A 19,292-nucleotide genomic window follows, 5' to 3' on the forward strand; every position below is an offset into this window, starting at 1 on the left:
GTTAAACACCCATGCTGTATCTACTGCCACCTCCCATTACTCTAGGACCAAAAGTGAAGGGGAGGTAAACAGCCAAACGTCAGGCCCAATAATCTCATTCCTCCAAGAATCGTCCATGTAAACAGAGGGAAAGAAAGCAGATCTCTTCTCTGTAACTTGTGGGTCCCACTGAAATGTTAGTTCTTGTTTTCTTCCAGGCAGTGTTTCCTCAGGAGCTGTGCAGCTGATACGGTGGCAGTGGGTAAGCTATTCACTAAGTTCCCCGGAGGCGGCACAGGGCCCTGTATTTCCATGGGACTATTACACTCACTAGCTATTTAAAGAAGATGATATCAGACAAAAGTTTAATTGATCTCTATTTTAAAGTGAATATAATTAAAAATTTCCCCCAAAATGTATCTCAAATATAATGTTATTTGAATCGTAAATCACATAAGAGTCTGAAGGTCAGTACAAGTAGTTCTGGAGAAGTGGGTAAAGATTTGATCTAAGATCAGTTAGCTCGCCACAGGAAAATTTTATTTTATAACCTGAACTAATCATGAGGGGAATCTGGCATAAAACAATGGATGGCTCAGAACTAACTCAATTCCTCTTCTGAAATCAGCTCACAGTCTTTGTGGTATTTGTGGTGACTGGGCATCATCATCCATCTTTATTCCATTATTCTCTACAAAGGACAGCCCATTACACCAGCACATGTTAATAATATAACATATTATTATATATTACATCATATATATTACATGTTATATAATGTTAAGATATCAAAACAAAAAAATCTTTTCAGAGGTTTAACAAGTTAAAATGGCTTTGAACGTGGCTTACTTTTTTGACTCTGATAATATCTTTGTGGTTAATTTTTTTTTACTTGCATAATGAATTCTGTATACAAATCAAAACTATCAAGTATTAGAAAATCCATGAGGGGAAAATTATTTCATGAGCTTGCACCTCGTTTACTAAAACCTAGATATCTGAATTCAGATAAGCTCAAATTTTAGATGACAAGAATTTCAGATCATGTTTTAAGGAAGAATTCAAAAAATAACATGATTATATATAAAAAATGAGAATAAAAATAGTTATTAAATCATGAATATAAAGCATTTCACATAGTTCCTGGTATGTCAGAAGTATTCAATAAAAGTAATCATGATTATTATTATTCTTTCATTTATTTTCTGTGCCCAATAGCTATAATAGTTATATTAAAATTAACATTAATATATTAAAGATCATATTCACATGACAGTTTATAGATAGGGTCTTATGAGTGTCATTATTCCTATTAAGTCATTCAGTTTAATTGGGCTCTAGTGACACTGGAAAAGTATACAGACAATTGCCTACGTAGTTGGGTCTAGATCACATGCAACATAAGAAGTTATATGTAAACTTCGGTTTGTTGTGAACCAAATTAAACAAATAAATCAACCAGTAATAGTGAGGAAACTAAGTTAAGTAAAAGAAAGTAATTACGTACCATCATTATGTAGAATCTTTTCAAGATTCTATATATGTGTGTGTGTGTGTGTGTGTGTGTATATATATATATATATATATATATATATATATATATATTTACTATCAGTTACTTTGTGATTATTTCTTTTTTATTTTTCAATTACATTTGACATTCAATATTATATTAGTTTCAGGTGTATAGCATAGTGGTTAGATATTTACATAATTTACAAAGCGATCCCCATGATAAGTCGAGTACACACCTGGCACCATACAAAGTTATTACAGTGTTATTGACTATATTCCCTATGGTGTACTTTTTTGCAAGAATATTTTTATAAATGGTACCCAATCTATTACATATACATATTTTAAATATCCTTTTAAAATTAGATGGTTTCCCCAAAGCACTTATGAAAAGTTTCTGGAACTTAGCTGAGGATTTTATGTAACCAAGAGTCTGATCTTTTCTTAGTCTATAAAACACCCTTTACAATAATTGGACTCACATTATGTTCTCCCAATCTCTTAGTATAGTAGACATTATTCCCCCTTAAGACACCAAATTCCAGAACAGAAAAACAAATATTAAAAAACTAAGAAAAGAGTTAAGTCAGACCATCTTCCTGTTTCTAAGCATCTGGTTTGACCCCCACGTTGAATGGTAATTTGTATTTCAAACTCTGCCCTGTTATGCAGTAATCTAGAAGAAATGTCAGGCTCCTCCTCTAAGGTGTATATTTCTCAGAGATTGATTGGAGTTAACCTTTTTGATTGAAAATTGATAATAAATCTCGAGGTTGAAGGTTAACTGTTGGTAACAAATTATCCTTTGTGAATAACAACTTTCTCTATAACATTAATAAAAGTGTCTTGACTTGTGTAGCTTTCATGTATATTAATGTTGAAGGATGCTCTAAGACTAGCTGAAGTAAAAGAAATAACAGGAGCGCTTTGAAAAAAAAACAAAAGAGGAGGCAATGAAGAATGAGCCCAGGAAAGCATGGAAAGCTGATTAGAAAGCCTGACGGGGAAGGGTTTAAATATTAAGTATTATTGAATAGCCTGAGGGTTATTTATAAGTAACCACGTTACTTTAAATTTGTTTTTGCTATTAGTTTATTTAAATCTTTTTTAAAAAGTATGAGTGCAGAAGTGAAAAATCCTTGTTATTTATACATTATTAAAATCCCTTAACATGGCACACAAGGCCCTTCCCTGTTCCACAGACTACGTTTTTTTTCTTTCTGCCGCCAATCTCCAGTCACAAGTCCCAGTTAGTGATTCATAGTGTTTTCTCTGCCTGTAATGTTTATGTCTTCCCTGCCCACCCACTCCTCACCTCATCCCCACCTGTAATACAAATGCCTATTTATCTTTCAAGGTACGAATGTGACAATTTCTTTGTAGTGTCCCTTGCTGCACCAGGAATTAAGGTACTTACAGTACTTACGTTATATCTATTTTTGAACACTCATAATTTATTTTACTAAACTATCTTTTCTGTAAGTGTGTGCACTCCTCAAGAGCAGAGTCCATGACTTGTTCACCTTGTATTCCTAACACTTGGGACATTGTAGTAGCTCAATGTCTACGGAACTGAATTGGATTAAATTTCTTTTGGAATAGAGAAATGACCAGAGTCGGCTGCCTTATTTTCTGCAGAATGAACAAAAGGGCCCCAAACCATGGATCATAATATGAAAGGAGTTGAAATGTCTAGAAAAATACTCCACAAATACTTATTAATTCTTCACTGAAAAAACACAATAATTAATATCCGTTCTGGAGCTTCTGAATAAATTACTCCATAGATGCCTTTTTATCACTAGTTTAAACAGTGAATATAAACTTATATTAATGAAGAACAGCAATTCCAAACTAATTATAACACATGGTTTTTCAGCAGAGGTTTTCTAGGAACTAGAAGAAAGGAGCAGCCATCGAAAACTGGAAAGAAAAAGTGTGAGGAGCAAGAAGAGGTTGTGATGAGAGGGAGGAGGAGAAAGGAATGCTAAGTTGTACTAAAGAACAAGAAGAAAATGAAGGGAGGAAATAAAAGCAAGACACTATTTTTGGCCATTCTGAAATTCTGCTGTGCTGGAGGCATCTGCAATAATAAACACATTCATCTCTTTTCCAGGCCAAATTTGGATTTAGCCTGTCTTCACTCTCAAACCTTTTTCTGCTGACTTATTTTTAAGATTAGTATTTGATTTTACAGCAAAAAAAAAGATGAAAAAAAAGGGCTTCATCACTCTCCCCTTTTTTTTTTTTGCCAAAAATGTAATCCTTTGAGACCTTTTGTAGGGAATACAATGTATCCAGATCATGAAGTCTTAAGAAAAACAGAATTCTTTTCCTATTTTATATATTTTATAGACACTCTCTTGTCATTTACCAATGGAAATAAAAAGTTAAGAACTGGTGAAATATCTATTTTTTGTATTACTATAAGATTTTTTCTTCTAGCAGCAATCATAATATCATGAACGTGTATTCATTTGGATCTATCAGTTAGAATTATCTATAAGTTATCATATCTATAGTAGGACAAGTCAGATCCATATTAATGATTAAGAGGCAAACCCAGTTAATTATTCAAGTAACTTCTAAATCATCAGAGAAATACAAAAGTGCACATGGTGTGATTTTTGAGCACTTGGTATGTTTTCTATTAGAAAGATATGGAAATTATAAATTTATAAGTAATGATATGTGACAATTATTTATTAACTATAACATACAATTAATCAGCATCTCCTGACTTTGTACCCACCCTGCTGGATATATGGGTGAAAAGGGTTGGAGAAATGAGGGTGTAGGAATGATGCCAAGTCAATACCTCTAAGCAAAAAGACAGATAAAGCTCCCAGAAGTATGCTGCAAAAATTGGACTCACATGGAGAATCTGTTATAGCTCAAGAATGCAAGCTTTGGAATGCGACAGAACTGAGTCTGATCTGTGGCTCTGCCACTAACTTAGCTAAGTGGGACAGATTCTCTCTAAGCCATATTTCCTCCACCTTAAGATGGGAATAATATTCATTGAGTTGGATTAGGTACTGTAAATCAAATATAGCATCTTGTATACATAGCAAGAATTCAATAAATATTAGCTATTATTCTCATCACCTTCCTCGGGATTTCTGTTCTTTACCATGTTCTACAGGATACATGGGCTTACACAAGAAATATCAAGCTTTGACATGAAAGATGCAAGTAACAGATTTTAGGTTACTCATTTTGGAGGGCAGGGGTTGAGACAGAATTACTGCTAGTCTGGTGGCAGGAAGGTTATTATTCTGGAGATGCTCAGGAAATTCTGTGGTTCTACATACCTTCATGTATACTTTCTGCTTCTCTGATTAGGAAAGCAAGGTTTACACAAATGACTTTTTTCAGGGAGTGATCAAGATATTTCCTATCACACTACCCTGAATATATTTGCCTTAGGCTTTTATATTTTGAAATGGATATACTACCTAGGTCTAAAATTTTATTTACATTCAGATAAACCAGTGGATGTTCACTTAGAATGTATACACAGAAGTTAAAATTTAGCAATACAAAAATCAAAGAACTATAAGATCATGTAGACAGAAATGTAAATTATACATTTTTTCTAACTGAAAAATCATGCTTTACATTTCTAATTTTTTCCTAATGTATATATTAGAATATAATTAGTCTAATTATACATTACATTTTGAATTAGATACAATTTGAAATAATACAGAAGGTGACCGATGAACTCTGGGTATGGAAAATTCTTAATTAATAATTAAAAGTCCTAAAGAAATCTTTTACCAGCATGTGCGAATGTCAAATATATTATGTTCAGTAAAGGAAGCCAGACATAAAGAAACATATATTGTATGATTTCATTTATATGAAATGTACAGAAAAGGCAAATTTATAGAGACAGAAAGTAAATTAGTGGTTGCCTGAGAACGGGGAGTAATCCTAACAATTTAAATCTGGCTGTTAAGGCACGACCTTCAAGAAAGGCTTCATAAGTTAAAGAAGCATGAATTACATACAACTTATTAAAAGGAGAGAAAAGTGAGAAGAAACTGTAGGGGAAAAAAACCCCTAAACTGATGTCACAACAAATTCCCAAGGATCTAAGATAGACAATGTTATAAGTGGAACATCTTCTATATTAAGTAAAGCTCTAAAAGGCAAGTATTACATCTCATCTGGGCCAATGAAATATTCTGCTCTTATGAAAATGCTAAACATGTATACATACTATCTTTTCATTAAAAAGAATATATATATGCAGTCATCAAACACAATTAGGTATACGTGCTATCTACCTAAGGTATATGGAAGGCTCTCCAAGATGTACTACTTAGTGAAAAAAGCAATATAAGGAAACTGTGAATGGTTTGATTACTTTAGTTTTTTTAAAAAAGATAATTTTATCTGTATATTCTGGCAATAAAGCATGACTTTACACCCTCACCCCCTCAGGAAGAAATCAACTATCAGAGGAAATGGGAAACTGTCAGAGGTGGGAATGGGAGCTTTTCTTTTGCATTTGTATCTGTGCTATCTCAATTTTCTAACCATGTATAAGTATTACTTTTATTTTAGAAAATGTCTGTCTGATTGATGGAATTATTTATTGTATTAGACTAATATAAGCTCCTGGTGGCCATGTCAGTGTTTTATTCGTATTGCTGCCCATGATATTGCCAGACATAGTAACTTAGTATATTGAGATGCTCAATAAACTTGTTCTGTTGAAAAAAAAGGATGAATAAATGTTATTAAAAATATTTTTAAAGTAAGTTTAAAAAAGACATGGAGCTGAGACCATTCTCTGAAGCAATGCGAGCATGGCCCAGGAATATATACTGGCTGAACAGATGAGAATGGCTCATTTGCAACCTATGGCCAGGAGAATACAATTTACATCTACAGATTTTCCTGAATGAAGAAAGAGTCTATGCACCAGAAATAATCTGCCATAAGACAGAAATTTAGAAAGTATTTAAGAATCAGTATGACCCACCCTCATCCTCCTAAACCCTTCAGTGTCAGTTATCAATGTGGTGCTTCTTTCCTCCAATTCTACCTTTCTTTGCTCTGCTTGTTTAAGGTGACAGGAACTGGACCTGTAAACATTTCTCATTTGCCAGCTGGCACACTATTAAGCTTTGTCATTAAAGAGTACTGAAAGGACATTGCAGTATGAGTGGTCTGTCTTCCTGGTTCTGGTGTGCTTTTTCCTTCTGGTTCCTGTCTCATGCACCTGCTAGGGGGATGCTCACCATTTAGTAAGTCTCAGTGGTACCCCAGATGGTGGCTTCCTGTCAAGTTTCTCTGGCACCCTAGTGAGTGGATTCTTAGCAAGTCTTGCCAGAACTCCAGTAGGCAGTTTCCAGCTGGCAAGTCCTGGTTTGTGGCACCTCAGTGAATTTCTTTGTCATCCAGTGGCCAGAGCAATATCTTTCCAGCAAGGTTTGAAGCTCAGTCACGTTGGGGATGAGCCCTCTTCCAAGTCTGTTCCTTTCATGGGTACTCTGCCTGAGTCCTAGAAGTAGTAGCTGCTCCCTTTATCTGCTATTCCTGTGTTCTTTGGAATTCTCTTCACTTCTTAGTAGTTAACCCCTGCTACTACTGAATAACTCCTTATATTAAATTTTCCCTGCTCAAGTTACTGCTGTGGTTTCTGGCTCCTCAATGGACCTTAACTAATTCACACCCAAACCAAATCAAGTCAAACCAAGCCAACAACAAAGAATTAAATCCATAAGCCCACCATTAAAACATAACTTTGTATTAAGTTTGATAATACAGAGAAACAGCATAGGCATTTAGTCTAACTTGTTAACTGATTGTATAAAACGTCCCATGGAACTAAAAAAACACAGTGTAATGGTTTTATACTGTGTAAACTGAGCTGAGCTGGAACTACGAGGTCTGACAATTAAGTGCACAAACTTGCTACTGTGCGCTTCCACTGGCAGCACTGTACAAACAGCTCCATAAGGTTTCATAATCTTGGCATATCAGTGTCTCATAGCTGTGTTCGTGTCGACGTGTGGTGATATCTTGCTGAGTGGTGTTCGTGACTGTTGTTACACGTTTTTGTGTGCCATCACAAGAATGTCTGAGCTTGAATTAGAGCAACGAACAAACATTAAATTTCTTGTTTAACTTGGCAAGAGTAGAAGTGAAATCAGGGCATGATAGTCCAAGTTTATGGAGATAATGCCATGAAGAAAACGGCAGTGTACAAATGGATTAAATGTTTTTCCAAGGGGAGAGAACATGTCACTGATGAAGAGAGGTCAGGGTGGCCAGTAATGGGCAGAACTGACGAAAATATTGCAAAAATTCGTCACATTGTGCGTCAAAATCATCGGCTGACTGTGAGAAGCATAGCAGACCAAGTAAACATTGATAGAGAAACAGTTAGGAAAATCTTAACTGAAAATCTTGGCATGAGAAAGGTGTGTGCAAAAATGGTCCCGAAGGAGCTCACCAATGAACAAAAGCAAAGGAGAGTCGAAGTTTGCCAAGACCTTTTGGAGAGGCAAGACGATGTTTTGGGCCGTGTTATCACTGGTGATGAAATATGGGTGTACCAATACAACCCTGAAACAAAGCATCAAAGTGCACAATGGAAGTCAGCCAATTCCCCATGACCAAAAAAGTTCCGTCAGTCCAAATCAAGAGTCAAAACGATGTAGCTAACCTTTTTTGGTATCAGAGGGATTATTCATTATGAATTTGTACCAATTGTACAAATAGTTAACCAAGTTTACTATTTGGAAGTGCTGAAAAGGCTGCATGAAAAAGTTAAAGACAAAAACGACCTGAACTTTTCACCAACAATTCATGGCTCTTGCATCAGAATAATGCACCAGCTCACATGGCACTGTCTGTGAGCGCGTTTTTAGCCAGTAAACAAATAACTGTATTGGAACACCCTCCCTACTCACCCGATCTGGCCCCCAATGACTTCTTTCTTTACCTGAAGATAAAGGAAATATTGAAACGAAGACCTTTTGATGACATTCAGGACATCAAGGATAATATGATGACAGCTCTGATGGCCATTCCAGAAAAGTTTCCAAAATGGATTTGAAGGGTGGACTAGGCACTGGCGCACAGCTTCCCCAGGGGAGTACTTTGAAGGTGTCTGTAGTGATATTCAGCAATGAGGTATACAGCACTTTTTCTAGGATGAGTTCGCGAACTTAATTGTCAGACCTTGCATATTTCCCAGAATTCTCTTTCCTGCATGGTTCTGGGTTAGAGTTGGCCACAAGAGAAATTTGTCCAAGATTTGGAAGGGAAAAATGAAGCAGTAGCCCTTATACTCTGAAGGTCAGTACAGGCTGGCAGGAGCTGCTGTAGGTCATATACTCGTACTCTGTCATTGGTCTGCTGGTTCATCTTGTTGATGTGGAAAAGGAACTGAGCCCACAAATCCTCTAGTTCCTGCCGGATCTCCTCCCTTCGTGTCTCCTAGTGCAGAGCCAGGAACATGTGCAGCTCCATGGCCAATAATGCTGCTTCTCTTGCAGGTCATATGGGTTGTCGCGGTTGGAGGACTACCTGCTGCCCTGAGGACCTACAGCGAGGTTAGGCCCACAGGTAGACTCTAATTCAAAGCCTTCAATAAACTTCTTTCCCAGCTTCCGTAACAGTGTAAGGGCTGGTCCCTATAAATCCCTTACTTCGTATCATTCATGGTACTTCTGCTATCATGATCAAACACTCACTAGCACATACTGTAAAATGGTTAAACGATTCAGCTTAAGAAAAAACCAAACCATTGTGCAACGGGTCACTTGAACAATTCAGTTTCTACTGTCAATTCTTATTTTACCTATGTTTTTTCTTATTTTCACTTCTACATAATAATATCTAAGTTTAAAAATATCTTAGATGTTGAAAGTGGGAAAATTTTTAAATGCTTTATTTTATTTTATTTTTTAAACAAATGCCCTGTGAACGCTCTTAGATGCTATGAAGCTAGTTAGATATAGGATGGAGTTTTCTGGCTGCTCTGAGACATGGAGACAAATTTCCTAGGTGGCTTAGGACCCAGGAGAACCTGGCCTATTTTTGTCACAGTGTTCTCCATGCTAGCAGGGGAATGAGATAAAGAACTAAGTTCAGAGAAGGCTAGTATGTATGCATTAAAGAAAAACTGGGGGTACCTGAAGCTGAGCTTAAGCTGAGAAGGAAGACCAAAAGACGATGCGCAAACTTCGACAATGTCATTAGTTCTAAACCCAAAACTCATTTGTTTGACATTATTGAGACTTATACTTGTTTCCTGAGCATGCTCAGTATGACTTCCCAGTTCTCAGAAGTGTGAACCTCATAAATTCCACATCTGTTTTACAAGAGGATAGGAAGGCAAGTAGGAAAAAAGAAGGATATGCAGTGACTTTGCGGCAGAGAAAGCGCTCTTGTTGGAATAAGACCTTTAACTCTGAGATTGTAGACAGACTATTTGAATAAAGTTTTTAAAAAACTGGCCTTATCAATAAATATTTATTGAGTGCCTACTAGCTACTAAAAAAGTAGCTAGGCTACACCAGTTAGAAATGGTGGATAACACACAAAAAAAGACAGGCAGAACAGAAAGAATAAGACATCTGAGGGCTAGCATCTGAGGGCACGATCATTTCATGGCTAGGACTCTACATGAGGCATTGTATCTGGTGCCTAGTTCTCTACTAAAACAGATCTGGGAATGTTGAATAAGCTCTCCTGACTTAGAGCCCATGAAAACAGGGAGCAGCTTAAGTCAGAAGTCCTTCCACACTACCTTCTTGAAGTCCCAGGCCTCCTGAAGTTAACTGTGTATGGCTGAACAGTGAGTCGGCTGGCTGCCACAGGTTTATCATTTCCTATAGCACATCTCAGAAGGATGTGTTAAATGCGCTGTTCAGAGTGTGGCTATTTAACTTCTTACAAATCCTTCATAGGAAAAGAGAGAGTAAGACGAATTTGCTGAATTTGTTTGCCATAAAACTAATCTTTTTATGAAAAGGCATGGATGGAAAATGTAATATATGACAGAATTAAGAGAGTCACTAAACATTCCAGAAAATTCTCAGAAGGTTCAAAGAAATTGCCATTGAAGTTAAACTCTAATTTCTGCCTCCATTTAGTTATTTAGTTTGTTCATTTGTTCACTCATTCATTCAACAAATATTTACTGGTTGACCTTAGGATACAGCATCGAATAAGACAGATAATATCCCAACCTCATGGAACTTACTTTCTGTAGTGGGGGAAAATAGTCAAATGTAAACAAATCAATATATAACATAATTTCAGTTGTTATAAATTGCTATAAAGAAAAATAAAGCAGGAATGAAATGGGTGTGATTCTATCTTAAGAGATGATTTAGTATTATAGATTAAATTTTCTATACATAGTATGCAATAAATGTTATAATAAATATAACTACAGATATGTCTTAGATATCCAAAGGGGACAGGATTCTTGTACTGAGTACATTTATACAAATTATAATGAGCTTACATATAGATCAATACAACTTACCCTATAGAAAGCACTGGTCAAAGGGAGTAATGCTGCAGCAATGTTATATTCTTCTAAACTTGAACAATCCTTAAACAAAACAAATTAGTATTAGGACATTTATCAGAAATCACAAATATATGGAAATAAAAATCTGAAATACATTGTTTCCTGTCCTATGGGGTTCTTACTTATTCCAAATTGTCACTAAGGCTTAGCACTGAGGTAAGTTTGAAAAAAGAAATTCTGTCCCTGAAGCACATTCTTTTAGAAATGAGATAAAAATACATTTGAGAAAGATATTTTCATATACCAGTGGTGAGCAGCTACCTTTACTTACCTGCTTTACAAAATTGTGACAAAGTGTGTAATTTATACAAAAAAAATTTGGAGGGGCTTTTAGTATATTTAACTATAGTATTTCATTGAGTCTAAGATACACATTTTTTCACATTTTAACTTCTTTGAGACATCTTATAACTGATTGGAAATATTTGTTCTCTCTTAAGTGTTACATACAAAGGGTATTTTGCTATTGATCAGGCAAGAAATATCACTGATGCTGAAACCTATTGGGTGGGATAGTCAGAAAATCTCAGTGGGAATGTAACATGGTTCAGCTGCTAGTAAAAAACAGTATGGCAGTTTCTCAAAACTGAAAAATAGAAGTACCATAAGATCCATCAATTCTACTTCTGGGTATGTACCCAAAGTAACAGTGACTTGAATAGATATTTGTACATTCATGTTCATAGTGGCATTATTCAGAATAGCCAAAAAGTGAAAGCAACCCAATACCTAGATGAATGAATAAACAAAATGTGTGTGTGCATGTGTGCACACGTGCACACACACACACACACACATGCATGTGCACACAAAATGGAATATTATTCAGCATTAAAACGGAAGGAAATTCTGACACACGCTACAATATGGATGAAACTTGAGGACATGTGCTAAGTGAAATAAGCCAGCAAATACTGTATGATCCAAGCTAAAAAGCTCTTGCACAGCAAAGAAAACCATCAATAAAATAAAAACGCAGCCTACTGAATGGGAGAAAATATTTGTAAACTACTTATCCAGGAAGGAATTAATATCCAAAATTTTCAAGGAACTCATACAACTCAATAGGAAAAAAACAAATAACCCAATTAAAAACTGGGCAAAGGAACTAAACAGACATGTTTCCTTCCAAAGAAGACATACAAATGGCCAACAGGTACACGAAAAAGTGCTCCACATCATTAATCATCAGCGAAATGCAAATCAAAACCACAATGATATCACCTCATACCTGTCAGAATGGCTATGATCAAAAAGACAAAAAGTTACAAGTGCTGGTGAGGATGTAGGGAAAAGGAAATGTGTGTACATTACCCTGGTAGGAATGTAAACTGGTACAGGCACTACGGAAAACAGTATGCGGTTCCTCATGAGATTAAAAGCAGAACTACCATATAAACCAGTAATCCCATTTCTGGGTATATAGCCAAAGGAACTGAAATCATTATCTTGAAGTGATTATCTGTACTCCCATGTTCGTTGCAGCATTATCACAATGCCAAGGTATGGAAACAACCTAAATAGCCACCAATGAATGAATGGTAAAGAAAATGTGGTTTATATATACACTGGAATATTATTCAGCCTTAAAAAGGAAGGAAATCCTGCTATTTGCAACAACATGAATGAATCTGGAGGGCATTATGGTAAGTGAAATAAGCCAGATAGAGAAAGACATATACTTCATGGTATCATCTATAAGTGGAATTAAAAAGAAAAAGTCAAACTCAGAAACACAGAGTAGAATGGTGGTTGCAGGGGCTGGGACTTGGGGAAATAGGGAGAGGTTCAATTATAAGATGAAGAAGATCTGAGGACCTAATGTATAACATTGTGACTATAGTTGATAAAACTGTATTGTGTAACTGAAATTTGCTAAGAGAATAGAACTTAAGTATTCTCACCAAAAAAAGGTCAATAAGTGAATATGTGAGGTGATGGATACGTTAATTAACGGTTTTCAGAATCCTTTCACAATGTATATACTATAGCAAATCATCACGTTGTACACTTTAAATATATTACAATTTTATTTGTCAATTATACTTCCCTCAATAAACTGGGAAAAAGTGTACAGTTAGGCCAGGCAGGAAAACACCACACCTTTTTCCTATTTGGCTCCTGTTCTCTACCATCTCCATGGATTTTATAAAATAATCCCGGAATACGGCGAAAGTGTGAATCATCTTTTTCTGCCTGACTTAGTCCTCACCCCCTTGCTCAGGACACTGTTATGCACAAGAATGTCATCCCCTGTGTCCTAGCACATCTGAGTTTCTTTAACAGAAATGCCTTGCATGTTTTTGAAGACTGTCATGAGGCCCAAGGCAATAAAGTTCAACAGACTTGAGCTGTAATCTTCTCCTAAGGAAATGGTTGGGATGCCAAGATGCCTTTGGACTTTGATTTCACAGCAGGGCTTCATTTGTAACAATTCTGTCCAAACTTTAAATGACAACAGCTGTGATATGAAGTCCAACACACTCATTTATAAAAATTTCCCACAAATTAAAAAAAATTAAACAATGGGGAATTTCAATCCATGACCAATTAGCAGGGAACAGGCAATCATAAAACATTTAGGAGCTATTTATTATCTTACAAAATGTTTACACATTGTAGTGCATGTCTCAAACCTGAGCGCCAGTCAAACGCTGATTGCAAAATATAAATATAAAATTCTTTGCAAATCACGTTAGAGACATTCTAAGTTAATTAGGTTGAAAAATGGGAAAATTTTAGAACAATAATTCTACAACTATTGACATAGCAACAGCATTCCGGAATAGTGCAGTTATCTATTGGGGAATCAGTCCATAAATACACATCCTGGAGTCCCCGTGCTTTGGCCACATAATAGCAATGTAGTTACAGGCATACCAGGCAATTTATAAACTTGCAAGGACTTGAATACTTATACATGTTTTATTCTGAAATTTGCTATGTAGTTTTCCTTTAATTTTCCTGCTACAATTGAAGAGTGAGCCCTGCAATCTTAATTTCCCATTACCCTCAATTACTTCGTACTTTCAATCTGCATACCTTTGAACTGTCATGACCAGCATTCTTATTTCATAAAACTTTGGAATCTCTCAAAAACGATACATTTAAACATTAAAGAAAAAAAAAAAAAACGATCGAAAGGCACAACTGTCTTTTGCATAAATGTCTTATACAACTGACTTTTCTTTAGAGTTTAAATTAGACATAGCTTGGAAAAAAAATGTTTTTTGAATTGTCCAAACATTGAGAACATTTGCACCTTCTATACAGGGGCAAACATTATAAAACGACCAAAGCCAAAATACCTCTTTATATTATATTACTCTCCTGCTCAAAAATGTCAGCTGTGTTCTGACCATTACAGGATAATGATCAAACTCTTCTTCTAGGCTTGTAAGCCTTCCATGGTGTGGACCCATTTCCACACCCAACTGACCATATGACCCTACTGCTGAAAGCTTTACTTATCATCTTCTTTCCACATCATAGGTATTCCTACCATATCTAATACTCCTAGGAATACCATCTATGCCTTGCTTTGTTATTTACATCGTTCCCTCTTGGCACCTCCATATGCATGCTCCTATATTTTCCTACCCTTTCCAAGTGCAGTGCTAAGTGCGCGCACGTACATGTACACACAAATTCTTACTGTAGTTTCAGCCTCAGGTTATATTTTAATGCTAAATAAACTTACACAACCGTAGAGAATGTATCACAATTTTGAATACTATGGTCATTTACTATGTACCATGATTCCCATTGGGATAGAAGGTGAATGCTAGTCATGACAAATAATATCTAGGTTTAAGTTTTTGAGAAAATGGGCCAAATCTGCTTCAATTTTATATGCCTGGAAACTAGAACACTGCACCTGGCATATAGTAATAATAGCTAACACTTATTGAGTGTTTACTAAGTATCAGACAGGTTTTAAGTATGAATTTATACAAATTATTTCATTTAATTTTTACAACATCTCTAGAAAATAGATACTATATAATTAATTATGCCCACTTTGTTGATGAAGTAACTGAGCTTCTCACAGTTTAAATATTTGCCTGGGATTACGTGCCCACAAATGGCAGATCCAGAATTCAAAACTAGGTACTCTCACTACAATATCTGTGCTTTAAACCTCTATGTTCTCTTTGACTCTTAAATGCAATAAGGCATGGAACAAAATCTAAAAATGGCATCTGTGGAAACACATAATTTAGGCAAAAGAAGAAGTCTTCCAGTAATTATAAATAATGTCCTCAAGATAGTTTGAAACTATATTACATCTATGAAAAAGCAATTGAAAAATTTAAATGTGATTGCTAAAATTTAAATGCAAAGGAAGGGCTGGAAGAAAAACTTTTTTGTCATGTATCCTTTTATGTCATCTCTATCTTCAGGAATTTTTTAAAAGTTAAGAAATATAGAGGATCAAGTCAATGCTTCTAAAATATGCCTAACAGGAGTGTGGGAAAAGAATTTAGGCTTCATTTGCAAAGGGTATCAAATAGGATAAATGAGAAAAGACATTTGGTAGAATGAATAATATGTGGTATAATGATATAAAGGAATACTACATGAAAGTAAAAATATGAATTATAGCTATATCCAATATCATGGATGAATCTCCCAAACACAATTTTGAACCAAATAATTAAGACAAAAAGAATACATTACCACCACTATCATCATCATCATCATCATCATCATCATCATCAAATTAGTCAGCACTGAAACATACCTTCTTGATTAACCTTAGCCTCTATCTCTATTTATCCCATCAAATATATAAAGGTAAACATGTGCCAATACAATGTAGGATTTCATAAAATCTACCATAGTGATGTGAAAGAATTGTTTAAATCAAATCATAGGATACAAAGGATAATCCAACAAAGTTAGATCAAGTAAAAAGATAATCAGTTCGATGCTTTCATGATATGTACTTCAAAAGAAAATGATTTGATGTCAAAAGATTGAGTCTCTAGGGGAAAATAATGAAGGCTTTAAATATTTTTGCAAAAATGATCATCTTTAGGATAGTGCTATAAAAGCCAAACAAAAAGTAAGCTATCATGCAATTTTGTTAGAAAAATTATTTTAAATACTCTTCTCTCCCCAAAACAAAAGTCAGATTCATGCTTGGGTTCTAAAAAATATGAACACATGATAAATACTGTAACTTAAGTATTTGTTAAAATAAAATTTTATAATTTCTTCTTTTAAATGTAACGTCAAACAAACACTTTCCCCACCATTTGGTATGAAATTTTAGCCCCTATTTTAAATGGATTTACTGGTGGTGATAGTGAAAATTAGCTCCACTCTTAAGGATCTAAAGGATGCAGGAGTGATGGCCTCTGTCATAACTCTGTATTTAATTCTCCAGTCTGGTGTCTGCAGAAAGCAGACAGATTCTGGAGCATGAAAGTATTCTACAGCAAATTCAATCAAGCAGTAGCTCCAACTGCAGTTATATAACAAAGTTGTGTTGCCTTTGCTAAAGCAGACTATCATGGCTTCTAGTGTATTATATGCAACCGCTGATTTGGTGACTATGTTCTTTTCTATTCCTATCAGAGAGGATGGTCTGAAACAGTCTGCATTCGTATGAAATGGACAATGGTAAACATTTGCAATTTTGCTTAAAAATATGTTAACCAAACCCCCTCCCATCCAAATTCAGTCTGAAGAAATTTGGACCATCTGAACATCATATAGAACATTATACTGATTTACCACATTGACGATATCATACTCATCAGTCTGGACGAGCAAGAAGTGGCTACTGTGTTGCAAACCTTGGTAAGACATACATATGGACTACAGAGCATGGGAGAAAAACCTTATGGAGGTTCTAGAATTCTAGGACATCTCATTCAAAATAAAGGGTAACTTATTGTATCTTATATCTCCTACCGTGAGGAAAGAAGCACTACTTCTGTAGGCCTCTCGGGGTTATAGAGGTAGAATATTCCACATCCAGGACTACTGCTCTGGTTCATACCAAGTGACACAAAAAGCTCCCGGCTTTGAGTGGGACCTCAGGCAGGGAAGGGCTCTTTAGCGGATACAGGAATCAATAAGCCCTGCTTACCATCACACCCAGTGATCCACTTGGAGAATTTGCACCTTCCATTGCTGTAACTCTGAGCTCTGCAAGGTTAGAAATTCTAGACCACAAAGGAAGAATATTTCTACCAGAGGACAAAACAAGAATCTCATCAATCTATAAACTACAGCTATTACTAAGACACTTTAGGCTCTGAATGCCCAGGGACCAGAAGATAACAAAAGAGTTATTGTTCTGACAGAGATAACCAAACCTGAATGCCAGGTGGGGGTAGGGCTAATGCTACACGTGGGAGTACGGAGGAGTATGTTTGGCACTTGGGTAAGTCCCTGGGTACCTCTTGGTACTTCCTTGCCAAATTCTGATGTAAAATGAACCAGTGCAGAAGCCCTGAGCTGAGAAAGACATGGTGACCAGGGACTAAGATCCCTCCAGGATGAGGGCCTGGGTCATGTTGCCAGGAAGCCACTAAAAACAACAGAGATGCTAGTTAGGGATAACGGAATCAGGAATGGATAGTAGAGAAGGGAGGTAAGTATCACTTGCAACCTACGATCAGCTATAGTAGCAGGGGCTAAAGATTTTCCCAGTTACCCTTTTCAAAGCTTCTCCCAGCAACAAAGGAACACTAGAATTCTGGAGGAACTTTTCCTAGATACATACGAGTATTAAGAGGTGGAGCCAAGTAGCACAAGGGGTGAACATGGCAATGCCCTATCCGGATACCCCTTCAAGGAAGGACTTGTTGCCCCCATGACTAGGAGTGCTGTCAACAGCCCTTCTCAAGGCAGCCAATATTCAATATTCATTGAATACTGAATATTCAATCAAGGTGGGGGTATAAAGACCCAATCACTTTGGCTTAATGTGGGACAATTCTGGCTCCGGAACTGTGTGGGTTTCGCTGAGGCTATCTTTGGGCCAACAACAATATTGCCTGACTTCTCCTTCTGGCCAGTTCTACTTTTTCCTCCCTTCCACAGGTGTTGACCCCAACAATACTAACAAACATCTTTTGCACTAAACTCTGACTCTGAATCTGTTTCCAATCTGAAACAACTTCCCAATAACATAGTACTACACATATCTTTGCTTTGGATTCTGTTTTCTGGGGAGGCCAGGCTAGGACAGATCTAGAGTTTGAAAAGATCGCTATGGCTACAGGATGATGAATGGGTTTAGAACAAGTATAGACGTGGGATGATGCTCAGAAAGGGACTGTAGCAGTCTAAATGGAATAATGATAGCTTTGAGTAGGGTATTAGATATGGAGGTAGAGAGAAGAAGGCTGAGTTAAAAGATTTGTATGAGGTAAAAATCAGTACAACTTAGTTGAGGCAGAAGAAACTGTCAGGAATCTTAGATTTCTGTTTGTATAACTGGATCAATGATGATGCCATTTGCTGAGATTGGGAACGATGTAAGGGGATCAGGTTCGAGGCCTGAGGAGTAGAGGAGATGGATATCATGAGTTCAGTTTGTAACTATTAAAGGTGAAGTGTATTTGAGACATGAAAACAAAGTACCAGGTAGCCAATAGGCTATGTGGGTATAGAGCTCAGAGAAAAGGTCTGGGGGGAGAGAAATAAACTTGTGAGTTATCGATGTTCAGGTGGTAATTTAAGTTGTGGGTGTAGATGAGATCATCCTTGAAGAGGGTATAGAATGAGAAGGGGGGAAAAAAGAATATAAGTCTTGAAAAATTAAAGGCCAAGTGAAGAAGTATGAGCTTTCAAAGATGGAGAAGGAATGGCCAGAGAGGTAGGAGGCTATGTAGGAAATGCTTCATCATAGAAGGCAAGGAAAGAGAGCGCTTCAAAAAGAAACTCTAATTGATAAACTGCTTCCTCCATCTTCAAAGCAAGGAAAAGCTGGTGGACTTAACCATGAAGCGATAACATTAATAATTTATATAGTTTACATAGTTTCAAAGTAGCTCCTATACTGTATATTTTGTTTGCTTTCTTTTGCTGCCCCTCCCCCAAAAGACTATATCTTAAGTTCCTGGGAGGTAAAAAAAGAGTGAATTATAAATCTGTCACATTTACAAGGGCTAATCACATTTAGAAGAGCTAACCAATAAATAAAACCTATAGAATAACCTTTTACATTAGAAAACCTTCATGTATATAAGTCAAGTTATATAGAAAAATA

General features: G+C 36.1%; 1 protein-coding gene across 2 annotated transcripts in view; it reads right to left on the bottom strand.

The window, feature by feature from the left end:
* The window catches only part of SBF2 (SET binding factor 2), a 391,441-nt gene that overhangs the window by 96,019 nt on the left and 276,130 nt on the right, over positions 1-19,292 (bottom strand). For both annotated transcript variants that reach the window (XM_019728975.2, XM_019728981.2), the window contains exon 17: positions 11,015-11,083. In XM_019728975.2, the coding sequence (XP_019584534.2) occupies positions 11,015-11,083 (69 nt within the window). The remainder of the gene's footprint in view (positions 1-11,014; positions 11,084-19,292) is intronic.

The sequence above is a fragment of the Rhinolophus sinicus genome, linkage group LG06 (genome assembly GCF_036562045.2).
Source record: "Rhinolophus sinicus isolate RSC01 linkage group LG06, ASM3656204v1, whole genome shotgun sequence".
NCBI lineage: Eukaryota > Metazoa > Chordata > Mammalia > Chiroptera > Rhinolophidae > Rhinolophus > Rhinolophus sinicus.